The sequence below is a fragment of the Hyperoodon ampullatus genome, assembly GCF_949752795.1.
Source record: "Hyperoodon ampullatus genome assembly, chromosome: 5".
NCBI classification, from domain to species: Eukaryota; Metazoa; Chordata; class Mammalia; order Artiodactyla; family Ziphiidae; genus Hyperoodon; species Hyperoodon ampullatus.
The window spans coordinates 137,976,050-137,998,481 of record NC_136918.1 but is presented as its reverse complement, the minus strand read 5'-3'; the positions used below and the strand labels follow the sequence as shown (position 1 = coordinate 137,998,481).

The following is a 22,432-nucleotide window of genomic DNA, read 5'->3' as shown; positions in this document are numbered from 1 at the left end:
ACTGCCCTCCCGTTCGCACCTTTGGTCCGTTTTTTACCAAGTGACTGACAAATGAAGTGGTCATTAACCTCTTTCGCTTTCAAAATAGCAATTTAAAAAATCAAATACTGTGTTATCTCCTTGGTCAACTCCCGCACACACACAAAAATAATCTTTTCAACTCAGTCTCCAGTGGATAGTATTTTCAGCTGTTATGAAAACCCTTTGTTTTTTTCCCTTGGCCCTTCCTTGGTTATTTGAGGGATCCTATGCACAGATGGGTGCTGGGGATTCAAACCTCTGGACTGCCTGAGGCCAAAAGGCAGAGCTGCACTGCCCTGGCTGCCGGTATGTTCTTTTTTAAACTGGCTACTTTTGAGAAACATGTCCTGTTAATCTCCAAGAAGGTTCGATTTCTCCCGGGATCTAGCCTTCTTCTCGTCTACGGAGACCAAATTTATCTCACAGGATTGTAAAGACTGGGTCACAGCACAGAGCAAGAGGTTCACGAAGCAGCCCTAGGAGCAGCAGAGAGCCCCGCTGCCTGAGAAGAGAGAAAGGTGCGAGGGGGCACTCCAGGGAGCTCTCCTTACGCAGGTGACTCTTCTCTGGGATTCAGTGGTCCCCACAGGACATTTGCACAAACCTCGTCTACGGTCTGAGCAGTAGTTAGGTCTGGGTGAAACAGGAACACACCCCGCTGAGCTAACCCTCAATCCCCACCTTCTACCCTCTGCCTGGGATTGTCCCAAGGAGCAGGCAGGAGTCTGCTGGGCCTGGGGCAGCTGGTGGCACCTCCACAGAGGACCTCTGCTTGCCTGCCGCCAGGAGGAGCTGGCTGGAAGGCCATTCCTGTGTGTGTGCCAAGCCCTGCGGTAGGCAATTGACATGGCCTACGTTCCTGTCTTACAGATGAAGAAACTGAGTCCTGGAGGGTTTGTGCTATTTTGCCCTGGGGTGGTGAGTGGCGTTTCCGTCCCTGAGCCTGTGATTTTCCACCACCGCTTCCCACACTTCGAAAACTGGCACGGGAAGAAAACCAATAGTGTTCCATGTTCATTTCTGGGTGGAGTAGAAGGTAATCGTATAAAATAAATAGAGCTGGGGGTTCTCAGTACATAGGAAAATCATTTGCCTCCCTTTTGGGGAGCAAACGGGGCCAGGATTTTTATGGAGGGTGGCCGAACACCCAGTTTCCTCTGCCCTTTACACTGTCCCTGGTGCCCACGAGGCACACCGGCTCAGTTGCCCAGCTTTCGGCACCCTCGTGAAGCGCTCTCAGGGAGGGCAGGAAAGCACAGCCATTCCCACTTAGAAGCAGAAAAAAGGAACGTTTGCCCACAGTGTGAGGGTTCTTTTTCCATCTGCCACCCACCGACAGCGCTGTGCACAGCCCCGCCCCCTCCCCTCGTGCAAACATGACCCACCTTCGTAGTTTGGCACGAGGCTGTGCCGAGCAGGGTTCACCGGCGGCTCGGAAAGGCTTTTAGCTGGAGACGGGCTGCCCGGCACTAGGGGGCTGGCATACTGCCACTGGCACTCGCCGCTGGCTGGCAGCGCGCTCAGCAGAAAGCGTGCCACCTCGCACGGGGACCCTTGGGGCTGCCCGAACTTGGCCGGCAACATTGGCTTTTTGCTGCTGAAGACGTGAGAGTCCAGAGGGAAGTGTCCGTAATGGTAGGAGAAGGGCAGGCTGTAGGACGGCGCGTACAGAAGGTCGCTGCCTTCTGAATGGAGCTGCTGTTCTGGGGCAACCGGGGTGTGGACGGGGGGGCTGGCTCTCCAGCTTCCGAGCTGGCCGCATTCCAGTTTGTCCATTTGGAACGAGCTGTACTGCTGCCGAGCAAAGAAGACGGATGAAGGGCTCACCGAGGGGCCGGCGGCCAACTGCCTTCCGATCCTATAGTGCCCGCCCCATCCCAGGGCTGGGCCCACCCCGGCCACCGGCGCGAGGTCCCACCGGGGACAGGTGCCCAGGAGACAGCACCCCAGGGACCCACCCTCTGGGTGGAAAGAGATGTCCTCACCCCAAGTGACAACACACCAGATACATGCAACCACTTGCGCCTTCTGAGAGCTTGCAAAAGACTTTAAAAGAGGGAGGGAAGGTTTCCATTAAAATCAAATGCTATGGAAACACGAGGCACCCGCGTTCTGAGCCACGTTTACATGGATTCTAGCAGCTGATGAGCCTCCCCAGTGTAGTCTTCTGTTTCCTAGACCTGACTCATCCCCTTGGATGTCCGCTCTGCCTGCCTTCCCCAGGCCGCATCTCCACCCTGTAGGCGGGACATCCCAGAGAAACTCCCAGGCTGAGAGACCCCTGAGTGCCATCAGAGGTTCCTCATTCCTTGAGGTGCCCAGGTGCCCCAAGCCCCTGCAGGTGGTGTGTGTTACCTGTGGGGGGTAAGGGTTTGTTCTCAGCTTTGTCTTCATCTTCGTGTTTTTGGGTTTAGCTAATTTCCTAGTTTCTTGTGAGGTAGACAAGGCGGTCCTCCAGGAGTCCTGGGACTTGGACGTGGACACCTGGTCCAGGGACAACTGCAGTTCCTTGTATTCGATGTCCCTGAGGAACGAAAGAGCGGGACAGGTCATGTCCACGGGCTGTGAGGGAGGGCGGGCTCCCGGGACCATCCCCAGGGCAAGTTGACTCAAGAAGCTCCACTGTGTCGTTTCCACTAAGTGGATGGGGCTGGGGTTCGAGGGACGGCCCACCCTCGTTATAAAAGCCACCCCGCAGCCTCGAGCTCAGAGCCCCTGGGAGATGCCGGGTGACATCAGTGTTTTTCGTTAGGAATAGAGGGGCGCAGTACGGCTCTCTCCCACCGCGTGAGCCCCACGCACGTTTCCTGCGGACAGCATTCGCCACTAGGCAGGGTGTCAGGGCACAAAGGAAAGGACAGAAATGCCACTGATCAGTGTACATGTCTGCGGCCCAGCTGCTTCCCTGTTTAGCACCAGGGAGGTGCGAGTGGGGACCCTTGGCGGTCCAGGAGCCTGGCTTCCAGCCTTGTCCACTTCCGCACCAGGGGCCCATTCCTGCCCTAAAGAGCCAACCCAGCACCGTCAGATTCTCAGGAGGGGAAGGTGCCCAGAGCCCCAGCCCCAGCCCACATGGGCCTGTTTGCTCAGGTAGAATCATGAAGGGACTAAAATGCTTTCTCCCGTACAGTTTTGCTAAAATCACTCTACCTCTAAAAAAAACACCACCTACCTCTCACCCCGCCCCAAACCCCCAGGAACCTGGCACTCACTCTGTGAAAGAAGGGAGAGCCTGAAACCTCCCTGCATCAGAGAGGACCCTGTTCAGGGTGGGGCTGGGTGCAAAGTGATCTAACACATAATAGCCACGGTGGGCGGAGAGGAACGTATGGTCCCAGGTAGACTTAGGTCCTGTTGCTTCTAATGGTCTTAACTGCGACTGAACTTAACCTTCTGGAGTTTTTTTTTTTTTTTTTTTTTTTTTTTTGCGGTACGCGGGCCTCTCACTGCTGTGGCCTCTCCCGTTGCGGAGCACAGGCTCCGGACGCGCAGGCTCAGCGGCCATGGCTCACGGGCCCAGCCGCTCCGCGGCATGTGGGATCTTCCCGGACCGGGGCACGAACCTGTGTCCCCTGCATCAGCAGGCGGACTCTCAACCACTGTGCCACCAGGGAAGCCCCTTCTGGAGTTTTAAAGGTGCTAAATATTCACTATCATTTACAACAGGCTACGTAGGAAGGCAAGGAAAACATGGGAGATAGCCCCTGTCTCAAATGGCAGAAGCAGCAGGATGACCTAAATGTCTGTGGGCCCAGAGAGTATAAGTTTGTATTCTTGGTCCGGGATGTGCACCCCTTTCCATCCTGGTCAAGATGGGGGGCATCGCCCGCCCGCCCTCAGCCCAGTCACCCCCCGGGCCGTCCGATCCCATCCTCAGCCTCGGGGCACACCCGGCCCTCAGTGCTGATACAGGAATCGTTCAGCCCCTCCCAGACAACCAGATTGTTCACTAAAACAAAACAGGAGACAGATGAACAGTTCCAGAAAGACAGAGGGAGAGAGAGATGGTGCTTCCGGGAGCGAGCTGATGAGGGCCGGGGGAGGAGGAGAGAGCAAGGAGAGAAACAAATGCGTCTGACTTACGTGAGGACATAATTGACACTCACGATGCAGTGGGGCCGGGACGAGCGGCTGTTGTGCACGACGGTGGCGCAGCTCTGCACCCACACCCAGCCGCCAAGCTTGGACAGCAGCCGGTAGTACTTGGTGGTGACCTGGCCCTTCACCAGCACTGCAAGCACAAGGTGACATGAGTCCTGGGGAATGGTCAGCAGGACCCGCCTTGGAGGAGGCTGCCCCCGCGGCTGACCTACAGCCCAGGTTCTGGACCTTTCTGGGGTCAAGGACACCTCTGAGAACTTGACTAAGGGAGTGGGCTTTCTCCACACGAAGATGCACACGTGCGTGTGAGCGCTCACACGCACATGCGCACATGCAAGATTTTTGCCTACAATTTCACGGGGTCCGTGGAGCAACTTCTCCCCTCCCCTGTGAAGAACTCGAATTTAATTGTCACTGCTTTCACTGGGAGAAGCAATCAGTCCCCAGACAACATTGGCACCTGGAAGAGTGATAATATTGGTTTTGTTTTTTAGTTTCCAAAATGCCGTAATTACGTTCTAATCCCCCAAACTCATAATAGGTGGAAGGAAGCGGGGGGTGGGGGGTGATGTAGTTATTTAAACCCAATAGTAAGTTAAGTGCATTCAACGAAGTGTCACATTGTTGCTGAGTTTTGCTGTTCCCCGGAACATGTGTGTACTCACAGTGAAACTGTTACTCTATTGCCATTTATACTTCTTCCCATTAACCCTAGTTTTCCCTGGGCCCACGAATTTCCTATGATGCTCACGTAGGAGAGACCTCTACAGGGCTATGTCATTTCTGAAAGCTGGGCCTGCAGGCCCATCTTCTGTGCAGGGCTACAAACTCTGGACCTCTGCGCAGCCCACTTCCAAAGCCTCCAGGGGCACCTAAACTGCACTGATTCCCCTCAGGGCCTTCGGGAGAGCAGGGGGCGTGCTGTGGGGAGGAAGGTGAATTGGTGAGGGCCTTCTGGATCCACAGCTCATACCCACTGGCACACCGATTTCATATCTAGGAGTTTCTCCTATGGGAATTACGAGTAATGCAAAGAAAGACTCAAGGGCAAAGAGATTCCTTGAAGTCCTGCTTATAATTCAGGAGAAAAGGGAGGGGAGACTTAACTGTCTAATAAAAGGGAAGAGGGTATATAAGTGATGGGGTACCAAGCAGTCACTAACATGATGACTGATAAGAATTTGTAACATGATGGGGAATACACACGACACAACGTTAAATGAAGGAAAGACAAGACTCAACTGCGTAACGTATACTCCTAATTATGAAAAAGTGTGTGCGTGCACACACAAACACATATACACACACGTATACAAGCCCAACTAACTGTGATCTTGGACAAGTTACTAACTCCCTGTGCCTCGGTTTCCCCAACTATAACAGGAAGATAATCACAGCCCCTACACCATCGGTTGCTGTGAGGGTTAGAGCATTCGTGTGAAGCTTTAGAACAGTGGCAGACGTGCGCAAAGGACTCGACCTACTAGCGCTCATTTATCAGACTGAGAAAATTACAGGTAGTTTTCATTTTCTTTTCTTGATTTTCTGAATTTCCAACAAGGAGGGGGTATTCGTTTTATAATCAGAATGAAATTTTAGTTAATTGTCACATGGGTAAGCAGTCTGTCTGGGGGTGGGAAGTGGAAATACAACGTCTATGAGGCCCCGCACCCCCTAGGGATGAAGCCAGGGTCAAACGTGTAACCACCATCCAGCCCAGACGCCGAGGCCGGGCTCGAACAGCGCAGGACCAGCTCTTTTCTTCCCAGGCTTAACATCGGCATGTCACTGGACTCAGTTGGCAGAAGTATGATCATGCTGAAGAGTGTAGCCCGTGGTAGCAGGGAAGAGCCTTTACAGTGCTGCTTCTCCTTTTGAGGATTGCTTTTTTAACAACAAAATACAAGGTTCCTATTTCCTGCTCATACACTCTCATTTACCCCTACACACACCCGTGGCAGGTGGGCATCACCAGGAAAACAGAGCTTGAGGACATGGCTGGGGCCCAAGCCACGTCCTCTGACTCCCAGTTCTCAGGGGCCATTGTGTGAGGAGGGGGCAGCGGCCTCTCAAAGGTTCTGTGTAGCTACTTATGGGGGTGGGTGTGGGCCAATGTTTAGGGGAGACTCAGTCAACCACTTTGCTTATGGCCCCCAAAGAGGGGCAGCATGATCAAAGTGAGGTCCCATCTGTGGATTTCCCGAGATGGCATTCTTTCTTCAACAGAAACACCTGTTAATCTCTTTGGCTTTGAAATCTATTCCTTGCAGTGTTTGTAAAGCCCCTGGGACTACGACATTATACTTTTCCTTTTTCTTTTTCTTTTCTTTTTTTTTTGTGGTACACGGACCTCTCACTGTTGTGGCCTCTCCCGTTGCAGAGCACAGGTTCCGGACGTGCAGGCTCAGCGGCCATGTGTCACGGTCCCAGTCGCTCCGCGGCATGTGGGATCTTCCCGGACCGGGGCACGAACCTGTGTCCCCTGCATCGGCAGGCAGACTCTCAACCACTGCGCCACCAGGGAAGCCCCCTTTTTCTTATACTTTATACTTCCCCTTATTTCTTACAATACTCCTAAAATTTCTCCATAATTATCTTAAGCTGAATGAAATGACTATTGGAATATTTATCCCAAATATTTTACATTAGGATTCAAATGGCAGAATTTGCAGAGATTTTATTAGTGCTGACCCTCCCTGAGTCTTCTACGATGAAGCTTTAGATACAGAGACCAAACAAACATAGATGTAGTTCTTTTTAATTTTTTTTTTTTTTGGCTTCTCTGTGACCCATGGCAATAATCAACATATCAATCCAAGATGAAATCCTAGACACTTAGTCACAACATTCCTTGGTTTGCTCTAGCTCCTCATCCAATCTGTTGAATTTAATAATCTGTCTGCAGGATCCCAGGCCAGAGTGCTAAGAAGCAAGGCCCTGCTTACAGCAGTGGTGCATGGGGGCAGGGAGGAGATGTCCCCTAAGCCGTCAGCTCCTGCGGGCAGAGGCCCTGCCCTTGCACCTTCCTCTGGGCTGCAGCATCTCTGACATCCAGGGGATCCACGCCCAGATGAGAGCCAGTGGTCACCGTTTTCCGAGGCCACTCTGGAATGGAACTTCTACTTCCACAAATAACACTATCCAGAAAAATAGATGGCCTTCCTGGTTCCTCCAGAATTCCTCCTGGTTCCAGAATTTTTCCTGGAGGCATAGCCATGTCAACAAGCTGGCCTCTGGAAGGAAAGTAAACTTTGGCCTCAAGCATAATATCCATTTCTGGTTTGAATTTTAAGAGCTGAAAAGGACACCAAAAATGCCTGTCGTGGGTTGAATAGTGTCCCCCCAAAAGACATGTTCTAGATTCTAACCCCTAGAACCGCAAATGCGACCGTATTTGGGAAAACGGTCTTTGTAGATGTCATTAAGGATCTCAAGGTGCTATCATTCTAATAACAGAGACAGAAAAGGAGAAGACACAGACACACAGAGGGAGCCGGAGGCAGAGACTGGGGTTTGTGGCCACAAGCCAAGGACCACTGGCAGCCACCAGAAACTGGAGGAGTCAGGAAGGCTCGTCTCCTAGAAGCTCCATAGGAAGCATGACCCTGCCGACACCTTGACCTCCAGGACTGTGAGACAGTATACTGCTGCTGTTTCACGCCACTCGGCTTGTGGTATTTGGTTACAGCTGCCACAGGAAACTAACCACCCGGGTGGGGAAGATGGAAGTGCAATCCCGGTGCTCTTCCTGGCTCTCGTCTCTGCCAGCAGAGCCTCAGGGAGAGCACAGTCAGCGAGACCGGAGACAAGCCACGTGGTCCTTTGAGGAGCGGGTCTTGGTGTCCTTGACCCCCCACGCCTCTGCTCTACACCTGGGGCTGGAGGGAGTTTGGTCGCTGAGACCTGGAAAGCCCGGGGGGGAAGAACTTCCAGGGGGCTGCATTGTGCAACATCTGCAAAGTGACACTGACCACAGAAGATGGGCTCAGCCAGACCCATCAAGCCACACCTATAAATGTCCAAACTGCTCCCAGGGAGCAGGACTGCATGTAGATCGCACTGTGCTTTCTAGTATCGATTATTTCCCGTCTCATTGCTCACGGCTCCCCCTTAATGCACAGGCTTCCTGCACCTTCGTCAGGAAGACAAAGCTGCTTCTACCTCCAGACTCTTTTAGAGGGGAGTGTCTAGAAAGGACCTGCATATGAATTAAACCCCATCATCCATTTCCAGTCCAGAGGCAAGAGAGGCCAGCGGCGGAAGCCAGCCTCCCTGTGATGTCAATCAAAACTCCTCACGGTAGATTGGAAACTTCTTTCAAGTGTATTTTCTATTTGAAGACCTTTGTCCCTGTTCCACAGCTGTGCTACAGAGTGGTTGCAAGCTGACATCCCATGGACTGCATGTGTCCACAGATGTGCTTTGTTGGTGGCATAGTGTTGCTGCTACCCAGAATGTCTTTGGATGGGTCATGTGTTCTCCAGTTAGCCACAAGCTCCACCACTCCATATTGCCCTATCTGCACCCACTCATACATTCATGTTACATGTCTGGCCCCATAAACATTTGAGTTTGTGGCCCCTGTATGTCATTTAAAGTGTGTTTTCCATGGGTCTACACCAGCCGTCCTATAATTTTGTTATAACAGTTATTGCTTGAAATATGTGGACCACATATTCAGGCTCCAAAGCCTTTCTGTGACATTGAAATGTTTTGATAGTTGGACACAGCCTGTGTTCTCTTTGGCATTTGGGCTTGGCCCACTCTGGACAGGGTCCTACCTAGAGAACTAGGTGAAATTCAGAACTACTTCGGATGAACAGCCATGCAGACATGATGGTTCTTCTAAAACACTGTGTCCACAAGAAACCTGCCTGGTGTCCCTGACACACATCTTCAAGTTTACGGATATTGATCTCCGCCCCGCCTGTGCACCAGGCTGCCCCCTGCCCACCCCGAGGACCTGCAGGTCAAGCCCCCCATATACGAGAGTCTCCCAAATGCTTTGCAAAGGGAGCAGGGAGGCAGGGAGGCAGGCCCCAGCTGGGAGGACCTTCCCAAGGCCACGGGACAGGGCTGCCAGGGCCTCCCCTCAGCCACCAGGAGGCAGTGAGCCAGGAACGAGCTAGGAGGGTCCAAGACGTTACCTAGAGGGTCCCCTAGAGGATCTCCTTACAGAAGGTTCTGGGGAAAGCCCTGGCACAGATTCACTTGGAGGGCTCAGCTGGGAATGCCCAGGACCACACTGACCAGAGGCTGAGGTGCCGGGGCCATCCCAGCCCCCATCTAGCTGGCCTCTGGAAGCCTGTGCTCCCCCAGACCGCAAGGGCCAGCCCTGCTCACAAGGCTGACTTTCTGGAAGGCGTTGATTCCCTGTCTTGCTGGGCTGAGCTTTCTTCGGACCCCGTGGACGCCTGCTGCCGGTTAAGATAACGTTTTGAAGAATGTGTGGAAACCATACGGCTGACCACGGTCCTGCAGGACCACCACTTGTTACGTCCAGTGAGGCCTCTAGCAGAGCCCTTCGCCTGGCTCCTGGGTTTCGGACACCGGCGTGGAGAAAGCGTGGCCCGGGGAAACCGGACAGCGAGCTCCCTTCGGTCCTGGGTGTCGGCAACTGTTAGTTCTCTTCCTGAGCTGAGTTACCTGATCAACGGCCAAGACAGTCGGTCTGTACGTTTCACAGGACCAGCAGGCTCCCTGGGGGCCTCGGAGGCCTGAGGGGCCCAGCGGGTGGGTCACCGTGGCCGCCTTCAGCTGTGGTGCATGGAGAGGAAGCAGTCAAAGCCATGCGGGTGCCCAGGCCCTGGGGGCAGCCCCCAGGCCAGCTCCGGCTGTGGTCGGATTGAAGGACTCGAGGTCCAGTCGCCAGGGGCCACTGCGGGGACCCGTGGGGAGCCTGCAGGGCGGGAGGCTCGGCCGGGCCCCTGAGCCGCCAGAGCAGCCGGCGACAGGCAGGACTGAAAAGTCACCTTGTGAAGGGACGCGTCCCACCTTCTCGGTCTCCTCACCTGCCCTCCCCAAGCCGGGATGTCCAGCTAAGCTGTGGGGATGGGACCGTGCCCACCACTCAGGCGAGGACACACAGATAATAAAGGGAAGCCCCTTTTATAGGCTGAATTGTGTCCTCTCGTCAAATTCACATGTTCACATCCCAACGCCAGGACCTCAGGACACAGCTGTGTCTGGAGACGGGGCCTTCAAAGAGGTGTCAGGTGAAATGAAGCCACGTGGGTGGGCCCTGACCCAGTATGACTGTGTCCTTAGCAGAAGAGGAGAAGGCGACCCAGACACACACGGAAGGGAAGGCACGTGAGGACACAGGGTGGAGACGGCCGGGCGTCTACACAGCAAGGAGAGCAAAGAAACCAGCCCTGCCGACTTCTTGACCTTGACTTCTGGCCTCCAGGACAATGAGAAAACGCACTGCTGCTGCTGAAGCCCAGTCTGTAGCGTTTGGTTCCGGCAGCCTGAGCTGATTGGCAGGACGCACAGCACGTGAGCAGGATGAGGGAACGCGCTGCCCAGAAGCAAGAGGCCGGGCCCCGCGTGGGCACCGAGCCGGGGGTGGAAACAGAACCGGACAGAGTGGGGGGCTCGCCTCAGCCCTCACGGGGCGGAGCTTCAGTGTGGAGGACGCTCCGGCCGCCCAGCAGGGGCCCTGCACAGTGGGGGCAAGAGGCCCCCAGAGAGGGGAGAGCCACGCGCGCAAGGACAGGCGAGGGGCAGCCCGTGGAGGGACAGTGCCGCACGGAGCCAGGGAGGGGACGAAGCTGAGGACACGCAGTGAAGAGGTGGACCCTCACTCGGGACTGGCCGCCTCACACCCCTCCCCCCACCACGGACGCCCCAGAAACTTCCAGAGGCCCCACCTCCCACCCAGGCTCCCCCCACCTGGCCCCCCGCCCCCCTGAGGCCCCATCTCTACCCTGAGTCCCCATCTCCACCCCGAGGCCCCATCTCCACCCCGAGGCCCCATCTCCACCCCGAGTCCCCATCTCCACCCTGAGACGCCATCTCCACCCTGAGGCCCCATCTCCACCCTGAGGCCCCACCTCCACCCTGAGGCCCCACCTCCACCGTGAGGTCCCACTTCCCCCTGAGGCTGTTCTTTGGCTGAGCCCGTGGCAGATGAGGGGTACGACACCCCGAGGGCAGCCTCAGCCAGTGCCTGGAGTGTGTAAATCCCCCCACTCCCTCTCTCCTCGGTGCCACAGCTGAGGCAGGTGTCCTGCCTGGCCTCCTCGGGTCCCCGGGGGATTGAGGGCCGGTGGCCTGTGGCAGCTGCCGCCGGACGCGCCCCTTCGATGGGTCCCTCCCTTCCGCACCTCACTTCCCATTCGCTGCCCCTGCTCCAGCCACTGTCCAAATAAACTACTGCCCTTGAACCTCAGACTCAGCTCCTGTTTTTTAAGGAAATTAAACAGATGCCAAGCAGCCCTGGGGGTGGAGAGGCGGGAACGGGAAGCCCGGGAAGGAGAGAGAGGCCGCAGGGACCGCCGGACAGAGAGGTTTCAAAATCTCCCGAACAGCACGCCCTGAAGACCCGCCTCCGAACACCTGCCCTGGTCGCAGACTGTCTTCCCTTTCCTCGTCCAGCTCTGGAGGGGAAGTAACGTTCTGGGAAGTGTGTCGGCTGCCCTGAGGGACGTCTGGAGACGGTTCCTAGGCTGGAGCCGAGGCTGAGCTCCGGGAGACCCACTCCCACCCGATGCGTGGGTAGAGGCCTCGGCTGTTTCCGGCTGTCACTCGGCTTTCGTTGACATGGGGCGGGGCGGGCAGGGAAGCTGGTGGAGGGGAGACGGGTGGGATCCAAGGCCACGGCCGCCGTCCCCTGGCCTCGCTGCCCTGTGTTCTGCACCTCCCGCCCCCGCGGCGGTTTCTCGGCCACAGTGAAGGTCAGGGTCACAGCCCAGCAGCAAGCACTGCCAAGACTGCTATTTTCTGTTTTCTTTGATTCACCAATTCTAGCTCATTTGGCAAAGCCGTGCTCCCTCAGGTGTGGAAACCCTCCGCCTTTTCTGCGTGTCCCTTGGAAGCCCGTGTGCACCTTCCCTCTCAGGGACCTTTCGATAATCGCAAAGTCTGGAAATCCCAATTCCAAATGAAGTGAGGCGAATTCATCACGTACATCGCAGGAGACCTCTCGAATAAACCCCCCACCCCCCGGTAGGTTTACGAAGTCAGATGAGCTCAGGAAGACGGGGGCCCCTGGTGGACAAGTTGAAGACCCATCGTGTGGTCAGGACCACTGAAGGCCTGAGCACCCAGTGGCCCGTCCCACCCACAGACAGGCCTCTCCACCTCCCAGACTCACCTGGCCCACCTGGCTCAGCTCCCCTCTGGTTCCTGTGCGAAAAGCATCTGGTCCGTGTCGGGGACACGGGAGCCTCCCACTGGCCACCGCCATGGCCGTCATTACATTTCCAAAACACAAGTTGAATTTGTTCCCCCTGAAAAACCCTGTGCTCCTCTGTTAGCCACGCAATGCGAGAGATGAAAAATGGTGTTTGAAACGAAGACCAGTTCCGTGAGCTTCCTTTCTCTGCGCTTACAGGCTACTTCCCCACACTGCAGCCCTGCTTTGAAAAATAACTCTCCCTTCGTGTAATTCAAGGGTTTGCTTTCAACTCCTGTGCTGGAGAGAGAGGCTCACTGTGCTCCTGCCTCAGGGGATGGGGCTGGGACCCCCAGGGCTGGGGCTTTTCCTCGGACACCCTGACAGTGGCAGGGAGCTGTGGAGCTGTGAACCCTCCCATTTGCTCCCCTGCCTGCGCACCCCCCCACACACCTGTCCTTCCCTCTAGACTGTTCGGTGGTGCACAGCCTCCAGCAGGTGCCTCTTCCACCCCCGACTCCAGAGCACACGTTCCCAGCGGCTCCTCTCTACCGCCCGCCCTGCCTTTCAGGTCTCCCGAAGACCTAATTCTGTAATCGACACTTCCTACCCCGTTTACACAAGGAAGATTTCTAGCTCCCATATCAGTGACCTGACCTGCGGAGCCCTTCTAAACACTAGGCAGCTGCTTCCTACCAAGCTGGGCTTCGAGAAGGTCAGGGACGTTTATATGAGATCACGATTTGGCCATTTTTTTAAAAAAAGACATAAAAAGCTGCTCACAACTCCATGTATTTCCATGCACGGGGGCTTTTTCATGCTGTGAATTACAAGCAGCAGGAAAAAGCTGACGGCATCCGCCCAGCCAACCTCCCGGTTGTCACAGGCTTCTGCCCTTAGTGACTCGGGAAGAGAGCGATACCCTAGTAACGGCCAGGCTAACTGAGTCCCAGCTGTCACCAAATGGCCAGGCGGATGGCGTGGCTGAGGATCGAGCAGCCCTGGGACCCGTCGCCCAGCTGCAACCGACACCAGCATCTTGTCCTCTGATGCCTCTTAGTCAACACACAGCAAGAAGGAGGACGTGCCACCTGGGCCACGTTACAGAAGATCTGGCTCCCCCAGCCCTCCATACCCCGTTAACAAGCACCCCTGGACCGGCCATTAGCACGGTGGGGCTGGACGGCGGGAAGATGAGGTAATCTACATCCCAGTTATTTGCTGCCTCAATTTGGTTCCACAAGAAAAGTGTTACGTCTTTAACCATTTCAGTGACGAGCGCCTCCACCCTCGCATCCAGATATTCCCCAAACTTCTTCTGTTGACAAATGGAATACTGCTGGTTTTCTCTTTCTACGTGGACTTCTCCCATCCTAGAAACCTGTGGTCTCCCTGAGCTTCCTAACCGATGATGGACAGTGGTTGGAGGCTGAATTCACTGGGTTCAGCTCCCAGGTATGTCACCTCCTTGCTGTGTGACCACAGGCAAGTGGCTTAACCTCTCTGAACCTCAGCATCCTCTACAGCAAAGGGAGGATCGTGAACATGAGAACCTCCCTCACTTGGTTGGTAATGTATTTAATCACTTAAACAAACAAGCGCCGGACATTAGTAAGGGCCCTGTAAGTATCAGTTCTTCTACTGCTGTTGTCGTTATCCACAACTGCTATCCAGATGTCATAGAGAAATTTAGGTTCCAAATCCATAATCTACTGAATAGAATCCAGCAACTTCCACATCACCCCACACCTGCCAGGGTTTCACTGGATAGCTGAGAAGTGACAATGAGTGCCTGTGCTGAAAGCAAGGGCTACCTGGAGACAGGCTTGATGTTTAAGGTTCGTGGGTGCACGATGGGGAGTTATTGCATCAAACAAGGGACGCCCCACTCTGCCCTCGGCGCTCCCTCCCTGGCTGCCAGGGCTCCTGGCCAGGGGGAGCGCGGTACTCACAGAGGTGGTGTGCATATCGCAGGTGGAAGACGTCGCAGCCGTGCACGTGATGGTACAGGGTCTTCTCGATCAGGTCCTGTGGCTCGTAGCCAGTCAGCTCGGTCACCCTGGGGGAGGACAATGGCTCCGTGAATTACAATGCCCTGCAGATTGCGTTTCATTTAAACTAACATTGGTTTTTCCAACTAATCAAGTGCTAAAAGGCTTGGGGGTGGGTGGAGAGAGTGTTGATTTTGGAAACTGAGAATGATCTTTTTTTTACAAGAAAGTCTATGAGCTCCAGCCCAGTGCACCTCGCAGCACTCTTCATGAGAAGGAATGTCCTTCTGAAGCCACTGGCTGGAAGGTTTGGGATGGCTCAAAACGGTCAATACCTTTTCAAGGTGAAGCCTATCAGAGGATGCTTAAGAGTGGACTTGATACTGATACTGGGAGGAGCTACCAAGGTGAGACGGAGCCCACTCGCTGGGGTTTTTTGGGGGGAAAGTCCTGTGTGAAAGTTTTAAAAAATACTCTGGTAAAATATGCACGACATAAAATTTACCATTTTAACCATTTTAAAGTGTACAATTCACAATGTTGTATGACCATCTCCACTTCCATTTCCAGAACATTTTCATCATCCCGAACAGAAACTCTGCACCCATCAAACAATAACCCCCCACTTCCCCCTCCCCAAATCCCTGGCAACCTCTCTTCTACATTCTATCTCTAGCAATTTGTCTCCTCTAGATATTTCCTCTGAGTGGAGGGATGCAATATTTGACCTTTTGTGTCTTCTTCTTGTGTGGCTTCTTTCACTTAACATGTTTTCGAGGTTCATCCACGTTGTAGCATCTATCAGAATGTCGTTCCTTTTTTATGGCTGCATAATATTCTGTTTTGTGTAGGTACCACATTTTTTTTCATCCTTTCACCTGATGATGGACACTTGGGTTGGTTCCACATCCTGCCTATTGTGTATGCGAACCTGTAACCCTCCATTCCACACTGGACACTGTTACCTGGCACAGTTGGTCTCAGGATGATGCTATGATGATTGGGTGATTCCTGCAGATGGGATTTAGGGAGTAACTGGAGACGTTTAAGACTCCTATCTGGGGCTTCCCTGGTGGCGCAGTGATTGAGAATCTGCCTGCTAATGCAGGGGACACGGGTTCAAGCCCTGGTCTGGGAAGATCCTACATGCTGCAGAGCAACTAGGCCCATGAGCCGCAACTACTGAGCCTGCGTGTCTGGAGCCTGTGCTCCGCAACAAGAGAGGCTATGATAGTGAGAGGCCCGCGCACCGCGATGAAGAGTGGCCCCCGCTTGCCGCAACTAGAGAAAGCCCTCGCAGAGAAGCGAAGGCCCAACACAGCCAAAAAAAAAAAAAATAAATAAATAAATAATTATAAAATTAAGGAATTCCTTAAAAAAAAAAAAAAGCAGACGAGGCAATAGGGCAAAGTAACTACTTTGTAAAAATAAAAAATAAAAAAAAAAGAAGACTCCTATCGGTGGAAGACTGTTTTCCCCCAGAAAATAGTATAATAACACCCGAAACTGTTGTGACTGAAGGTAAGGCTTATTAAGCTCGCTGTGGAAATGGAAGCATTCTCCCTGTCCTTATTCGCCATTGCCCAGTTTTTATTCTTATTGAGCCCCAGGCATATTCATTCCCCACTTCAGTTCTTTGAAGAAGAGTGGCTCTCAGCATCCAAGACGGCATCATCGCTAGCATTTGGATCACTCCACCCGTAGGTGAAAATTGCATGTGGCCGTGGTATGGATTCCCAGGCCGTGGATAACGGTGCTGGGAGCCATGCCCTCGGAGGAGGTGGCCCTAACATCTTGGTGACAGATATTCAAGAACAGATGAAAGTGGAGACAAGAGGGGATTCCAAAGGAGGTGAGGCCATGGTGAGAAGTCAGTGGGGACTGCAGGTGACAGGGCCTAGGGGCCCTGCTGGCCCAGATCTGAAATGTTAGCTGTAAATTAAATGGGGAAACTTGACCTCACTTTCATTCCCTAACCCGCTCCCCTTTCTGTGGAGCTCTGCACAGGCTTTGGGTCGTAAATCTCTGTGAGCCTCATATTTCTATGGAATCACTCACTATTTGGTGTGCACATTTCCACGGTGTTCCTCCAGGGCAGGAAGGAGCTGGGGCTGGAGGTGGGTAGAAAGGGAATTTGCACAGGCCAGAGCCTCTCAGGGCTCGGGGGACCTGTCCAAGGGCCACCTAGAACTTCAGGCCCCACTGGAGTCTAACTCCGTGTGGCAGGAAAATTGAGACGTCTGGCTTCCCCCCAAAAAGAAAACCAGGCATCTCTACGGTGTGGGGATGAAAGAGGCTTCCCAGACCCTTTGGACGTAAAGTTTCAGAACAACGGCCCCGAATGTGTAAATGAATCAGAAACACATGTATTAAGTTTCTCATCAAAGTACACACTGGCTTTAAAAATTAAAGGGGAAGGGAAGGGTTTGGCAGGCTGCCCTCTTGTTTTTTTCCAACCCTCTAGTGTCTGAAGACCTGTCAGAGGGATTTGCCAAACCCCAAACATCGCCGGGTTCACCCATCCTTAGCAAAAGCACCAGCTACAGTTTCAAAGTGAAATACCACAAAACCCCTATGAACCAGATTTCAGGTTACGCCGAGTTCAGTTTTGTCTGGGATTATGCTGGCGGGGGGGCACCAGCTGGGCCCTCCTGCCAGGACTCCCACCCTGGCCCCTGTGACTTTGGGGCTGCTGGGCTTCAGGCCAACCCCTTGCCGTGGCTTCTGGGGTTTGGATGTAGGAGTTGACATCACCCTGCCAGGCCATTCTACTGACCCCTGGCCCTGGGCCAGCTCCTCTGTCGCCCAGCCCAGTGGCCTTTCAAAGACCATCGAGCTGCAACCGACTGAAGACCAGAGTGTGAAGAATTCTTCAGGACCTCCTAGACGACTGGGTTTCAGAAAAGACCTCAAGGCTTTGCTAAAAGCTTCCTGGTACTTATTAGGAAGAACTTCACGGGCTTCTGTAGAGGCAGGAAGTCCTCCTCGAGAGGGCCACCTTGCTTTACTACTCACCTCGGGGGTACGGCCCTTACACCCAAAAGTAGAGGCTCCCTTCAGGAGCAAGCTGGCCTCTGAGCTAAACTCACATAACCTCTTCCGTAAAGCTCCCTGGTTTGTCCCTCACGTTTCAAAGCTGTGTGGATTCAACAACTCGAGAAGACCTGAAAGCTCTCCTCTGGGGAGACACCCCTCTTTCCTCTTCTAGAGGATTCCCCAAGCCTCAGAGGCTTTTCCCAGGATGGTCAAAGAAACACTCGAAGACAAAACAAGGGAGAAACCCGTCGTATCCTCCCAAATTTCTAAAATAATGAACATGGACAGTCAGATTTTCTTGCAGTCCACTTTTTTTTTTTTTTTTTTTTTTGCGGTACGCGGGCCTCTCACTGCTGTGGCCTCTCCCGTTGCGGAGCACAGGCTCCGGACGCGCACGCTCAGTGGCCATGGCGCACGGGCCCAGCCGCTCTGCGGCATGTGGGATCTTCCCGGACCGGGGCACGAACCCGTGTCCCCTGCATCGGCAGGCGGACTCTCAACCACTGCGCCACCAGGGAAGCCCCACAATTTTTAAAAAGTGAAAAAAAGTCAATAAATCCTAGCTTCAGGACATACAGGAAAATGTGTGTGTGTGTGTGTAAAACTTTTCTCCCAGAAAGCTCAGCTACACACACCAAAAGTCAGGAGTTGGGTCTCTGAACACTCATTTCTGTCTGTACAGTTGAGGAATCTTAAAGGCCAAGAGGCAAAATGGCTCACCTTGCAGGTGTATCAGGCTTTTCACTTTTACAGATGTTTCCCATCTACTATGTAGCTTCATCTTTCCTAACCTCCTCGTGAGTAGCCAAATGGGCAAAGAAAATGGAAGCCCAGGGAGCCCCGCAGGCCTGCAGCCTGCCTTGGGGAACGCACAGACGCTTCCCCAAGCCCAGTGAAACAACAGGTCGGTGCCTCTGCCTCGTCCACCCTCCCTCCTCTCTCTGAGAGGAGATTCTCAAATTGCTGGGCCTCGCCAAGTGGGAGACAGTTCTGGGGACGCTGCAGCCTCGCCCTCCCCGTCAGCCAGAGGTGCCCTCCCAGCCCAGACGCCAATGGGCACCTGTGGGTCCAGCCTTCCCCCCAGCGAAGGCCCCCTCTCTGCTCGCTGCCTCAGCCCTGCAGGGACCGCAGAGCTCGGCTTCCCGCCAGCTGGAGCTGGAAGCCCTCGCAGTAACACACACGGCTCAGAGTGGAGACTTTCTGTTTGTTTTAAAGTCCTACCAACTTGACGGAGACACAAGGCAGAATCCTGACCTCATGGGTCTTCAAAAGGCTAACTTTTGCCCACAACACATATTTCCAGTTCAAACTCCAGTGAGAGGATGAAAATATAAACAAATAAAACAAGTACCTATAAGCTGGAGAGGCCGGCCACCCCTGGACTATTAAGGTCGATACTAATTCTTTCACTAAATCTCTTTCTAATTCATATTCTTAGTACAGCTTATTGCTTGCTACATTTTGGTTTAATAGTGTAGCTTTCAGGGGCCAGTTTCCACCATCAGAATCTTCCGGAACTCTGCAGCAGCAGGTGCCAAACTCACCTGGAATCCAGGAATATCAGCTTCAGGTCAAGGCTGGCCCTGAACATGAACATGTTGCTGTGCAGCTTGATCTCAGTGATGGCGCTGGGCGGCAGTGACTGGCCCACGGCCACCAGCCCCACGATCTGGTAGCATGAGTCGTACAGGGACATGTCCAGCATATACTGCCTGATCTTCAAGTAGCCGCTGCAGTGTATGACCTGGGAAAGCACAGGCAGGGTCAGCTGGTGGCGACCCAGAGGTCAGACTGGTACCCACTGCTCCTGGCTCTGGGTCTGCTTCTTTTCTGGAACAGGTTGGAATATTCCCCCAGCCCAGCCTCTACTGAGCCATGCAGCGAACATGCTGACAGACATCTGATTCACTGCTCAGAAGAAATGAACTATGCTTCTTTCTTAGGAAACAATATCGTCATAAAATATTAAGAGTTATCTTATGCAATTGACTATGCTCAAGTAACTCCACAAGTGAAGACTCTCTACTATATAATGGATTTATGCATAATTAACTCATGGCCATTGCAATTAGATGACACAACAATGGCATTTTGGGGAGCTGACCATTTGTTCCATAATGTTCACTTCGGTAACTCTAAAGCTCATCATCTCCCAATGAGACTGAATTTCGTAATTGCTAACTTGACATTTAAATAATTTGACAAGCTATATCACTCCAGTAAATGAAGAGTTCTTTCAGTACCATCAAAAAAGTCCTCATTTTTTTCTTTTTTCTGGCTGTGAGGCATGCGGGATCTTAGTTCCCCGACCAGGGATCGAACCCGTGCCCCCTGCAGTGGGAGTGTGGAGTCCTAACCACTGGACCGCCAGGGAATTCCCTTAAAAAAAAAAGTCCTCATTTTGAATGTATGATTATTTGATTTTATTTACTTTATTTATAATTCAAGATTTTATCCACTTGTAATGAACAAAAATCCAGCGTGGCTATATAGAAACACTTCTAATTGTTATAGCCAAGAACCATATAGGAGAAAATCTATAGTGTTCCAAATATCAAACGGAAACATTTGTACAGCCCTAAGCTTCAATATTGAAGCATTTACACAAGTTACAGTCAGTAAAATCTTTGAAAGGATCATGGTCATCAAAACAGCAGCGATGAACAGCTAAAATTTTAAATCCTCTTTTCAAAACCTTTCCTCCAGGATTCCTGAATACACTCACAGTCTTTAGGGCTGGAACAAATCTTAGAATCCTTGGGGTCTATTCTCCCATTTTACTGATGAGGAAACTGAGGACCAGGTAGGTGATGGGTTTTACTTAAGATCAGACAGTTGGATGGTTAGTAAGTGTCAGAAACATCTCAGGACCCAAGTCTCCAGAAGAATATCTACAGGGTGCAGGGTGGTGCCGGAGGCTTCCACCTCTGAGGTTTAGGGTCTGGGACAGCAAATAAGAAAAGTATCTCCCAATCTATGAAACAGAGTGAGGTAATGGTCAAAAGGAAGAGCTAGCATTGAGGCTCAAAGGAGCGGGGCTGAGGAGAGGCTGAGGGAAGGCGGACCCTGGGATGGGGAGGAGGGCGGAGGGACATTCCAGAAAGACAGGACAAAGGGCAAAGGCACAGGACTCCCCCCTCTCTCTTCACCCCACCCCTCCCTCCTTTTATACAAACTCTCCCGCAAAAAGGCTCCCGTCCGCCTCTAGCTCCAGAGCGGTGGGCTGATGACCCTCTCTCCTCTGAGGCAGGAGGAAGTCGAGGCGCGGCTGCTCCAGCGCTACTGCCCTGTGTGCAATGTAGAACCTGAAGGTGCCAAGGTCAAATTCTACCCTTAGCCCCATTGATTCCCGGCCTCAGACAACGAAATCCAGCCTGCCTGGAATATCCCAGTAAGATTCCAGGTCTCACACTGGCCCTGAGTAGCGTCCCTAGAAAGTTCTACATTAGGCAGTGGTGCCTTCCTGTCTGCAGACGTTCCTGAACGGGAAGCAAAGCACAAAGCACAGCGAAGACCCACCGACCCACTGCTGCCCCCTTCCCGCCCGCAAGCCCTTGGATCCCGGTACCTTGTATCCGCTGCAGGTCAGGCCGGCGTTTCTTTTCGCCAAGACACACTTCATTCGAAGAAAGAACGACCTCTCGATCTCATACTCTGAAAGCAGGCGTGAGGTTAGATTGACAAACTGTCCCATGGTGCTTCCCCTGACTTTATCCCAACGTTCCCAATAAACCCTCTGGACCAGATCAGGCAGCCAGAGGCCTTGGCCCAGTCCACCCAGAACCCCACCCAGAGAGGCGGTGGCCAGGACCCGGCGCAGCTTCCACGTGCGCCTTCCAGGGGTAGCCCGAAGCATGGCCACAGCAAGACCTTGCTCAACGCCAACCTGGGGCCAAGGTGAGGATCCATGCGCAGCGACCCAGCCCAGCTCAACCTGCCGTGGTCCCCTGATGGTGGCCACAGACAGGCCTGGTGCCAGGAGCATCGCCTTGGCCAGCCCTGGGCGGGTGCCGAGCCTGCCGGGAAGCCCAGAAGCATCTGGCGTCCCCCCTCTGACTGACTGAGAGTCAGAAGTGCAGGCCTTTCCCTAGCAGAGGGAGCCGGCCCCAGGGCCGTGCTCGTGCCAGTGCGCCCACGGCCATGGGCACCGAGCCTGCCCTGCGTCGTGGGATGGGGCAGGGGACCCAGCAGACCCACTGGGCCAGATCAAAGCTTTCACCCTCAGTTACAGCCCTGGATGGACGCCCACCCCCCCACTCCTTTCTCTGGCCCAAAGCCTTTCCTTCATTCCTGTCGCAGGCCTCACACACGAATCTCCGACCTCACTACTGCAAACGCAAACGTCCCCCAAGGAAACACCCTCTGCTTTAGTGAGCGGACACCAGCTCTCTGGGCACGGATGGCAGACTGTCCTCACCCCAGGGTGAGAGCGAGGTCATTCCACTCTAAATAAACAGCTCTTTGGTGGTGGTTAATAAATTAATTTTTAAAGAAAGGTTACCGCTAGGAATGGAAGCAAGGTCTTCCGCCCCTCCCTGAGGGCACTGCCCAGTGGAGATAAGGGCATCACCTCAGAGGCCCCCCTCCCCTAGTTGGAGGGGCTGCCATATCTACCCACAATTTCTCTGCACAGCTGGGGTCTGGAGGCAGAAGGCTTCCCTCTAACATGGCGGCCTGTCTACCCCATTTCCAGAAGAGCACGCTCAGGTGTAAAAACCATCACCCAGTAATTAACTATCCAGTTCTGGGGAGAGCCTGCTTCTCATACAATTACCATAAAACAAGGAGGCCAGTTCAGACACAGGAAACCAACTCTGCAACTGAGGTGAAAACCAGATGCTGTGAACCTCAGAGCCTGAACACTCGGTTGGCCGTGGAAATGAGTCCGTGGGAGATCCCCCGGCTCCCAGGCCTTCTCCTCCTGCACTGTTGGCCCACCTTAGAC

At 53.5% G+C, this 22,432-nt stretch overlaps 1 protein-coding gene across 1 annotated transcript in view; it reads right to left on the bottom strand.

Moving 5' to 3' along the window:
* SIM2 (SIM bHLH transcription factor 2) overlaps positions 1 to 22,432 on the bottom strand; it is a gene marked incomplete at both ends in the record, with an annotated part of 44,847 nt that overhangs the window by 1,260 nt on the left and 21,155 nt on the right. The window contains 6 exons of the mRNA XM_079705019.1: positions 1,407 to 1,815; positions 2,377 to 2,545; positions 4,105 to 4,252; positions 14,413 to 14,519; positions 19,032 to 19,231; positions 21,056 to 21,141. Of these exons, the coding sequence (XP_079561145.1) occupies positions 1,407 to 1,815; positions 2,377 to 2,545; positions 4,105 to 4,252; positions 14,413 to 14,519; positions 19,032 to 19,231; positions 21,056 to 21,141 (1,119 nt within the window). The remainder of the gene's footprint in view (positions 1 to 1,406; positions 1,816 to 2,376; positions 2,546 to 4,104; positions 4,253 to 14,412; positions 14,520 to 19,031; positions 19,232 to 21,055; positions 21,142 to 22,432) is intronic.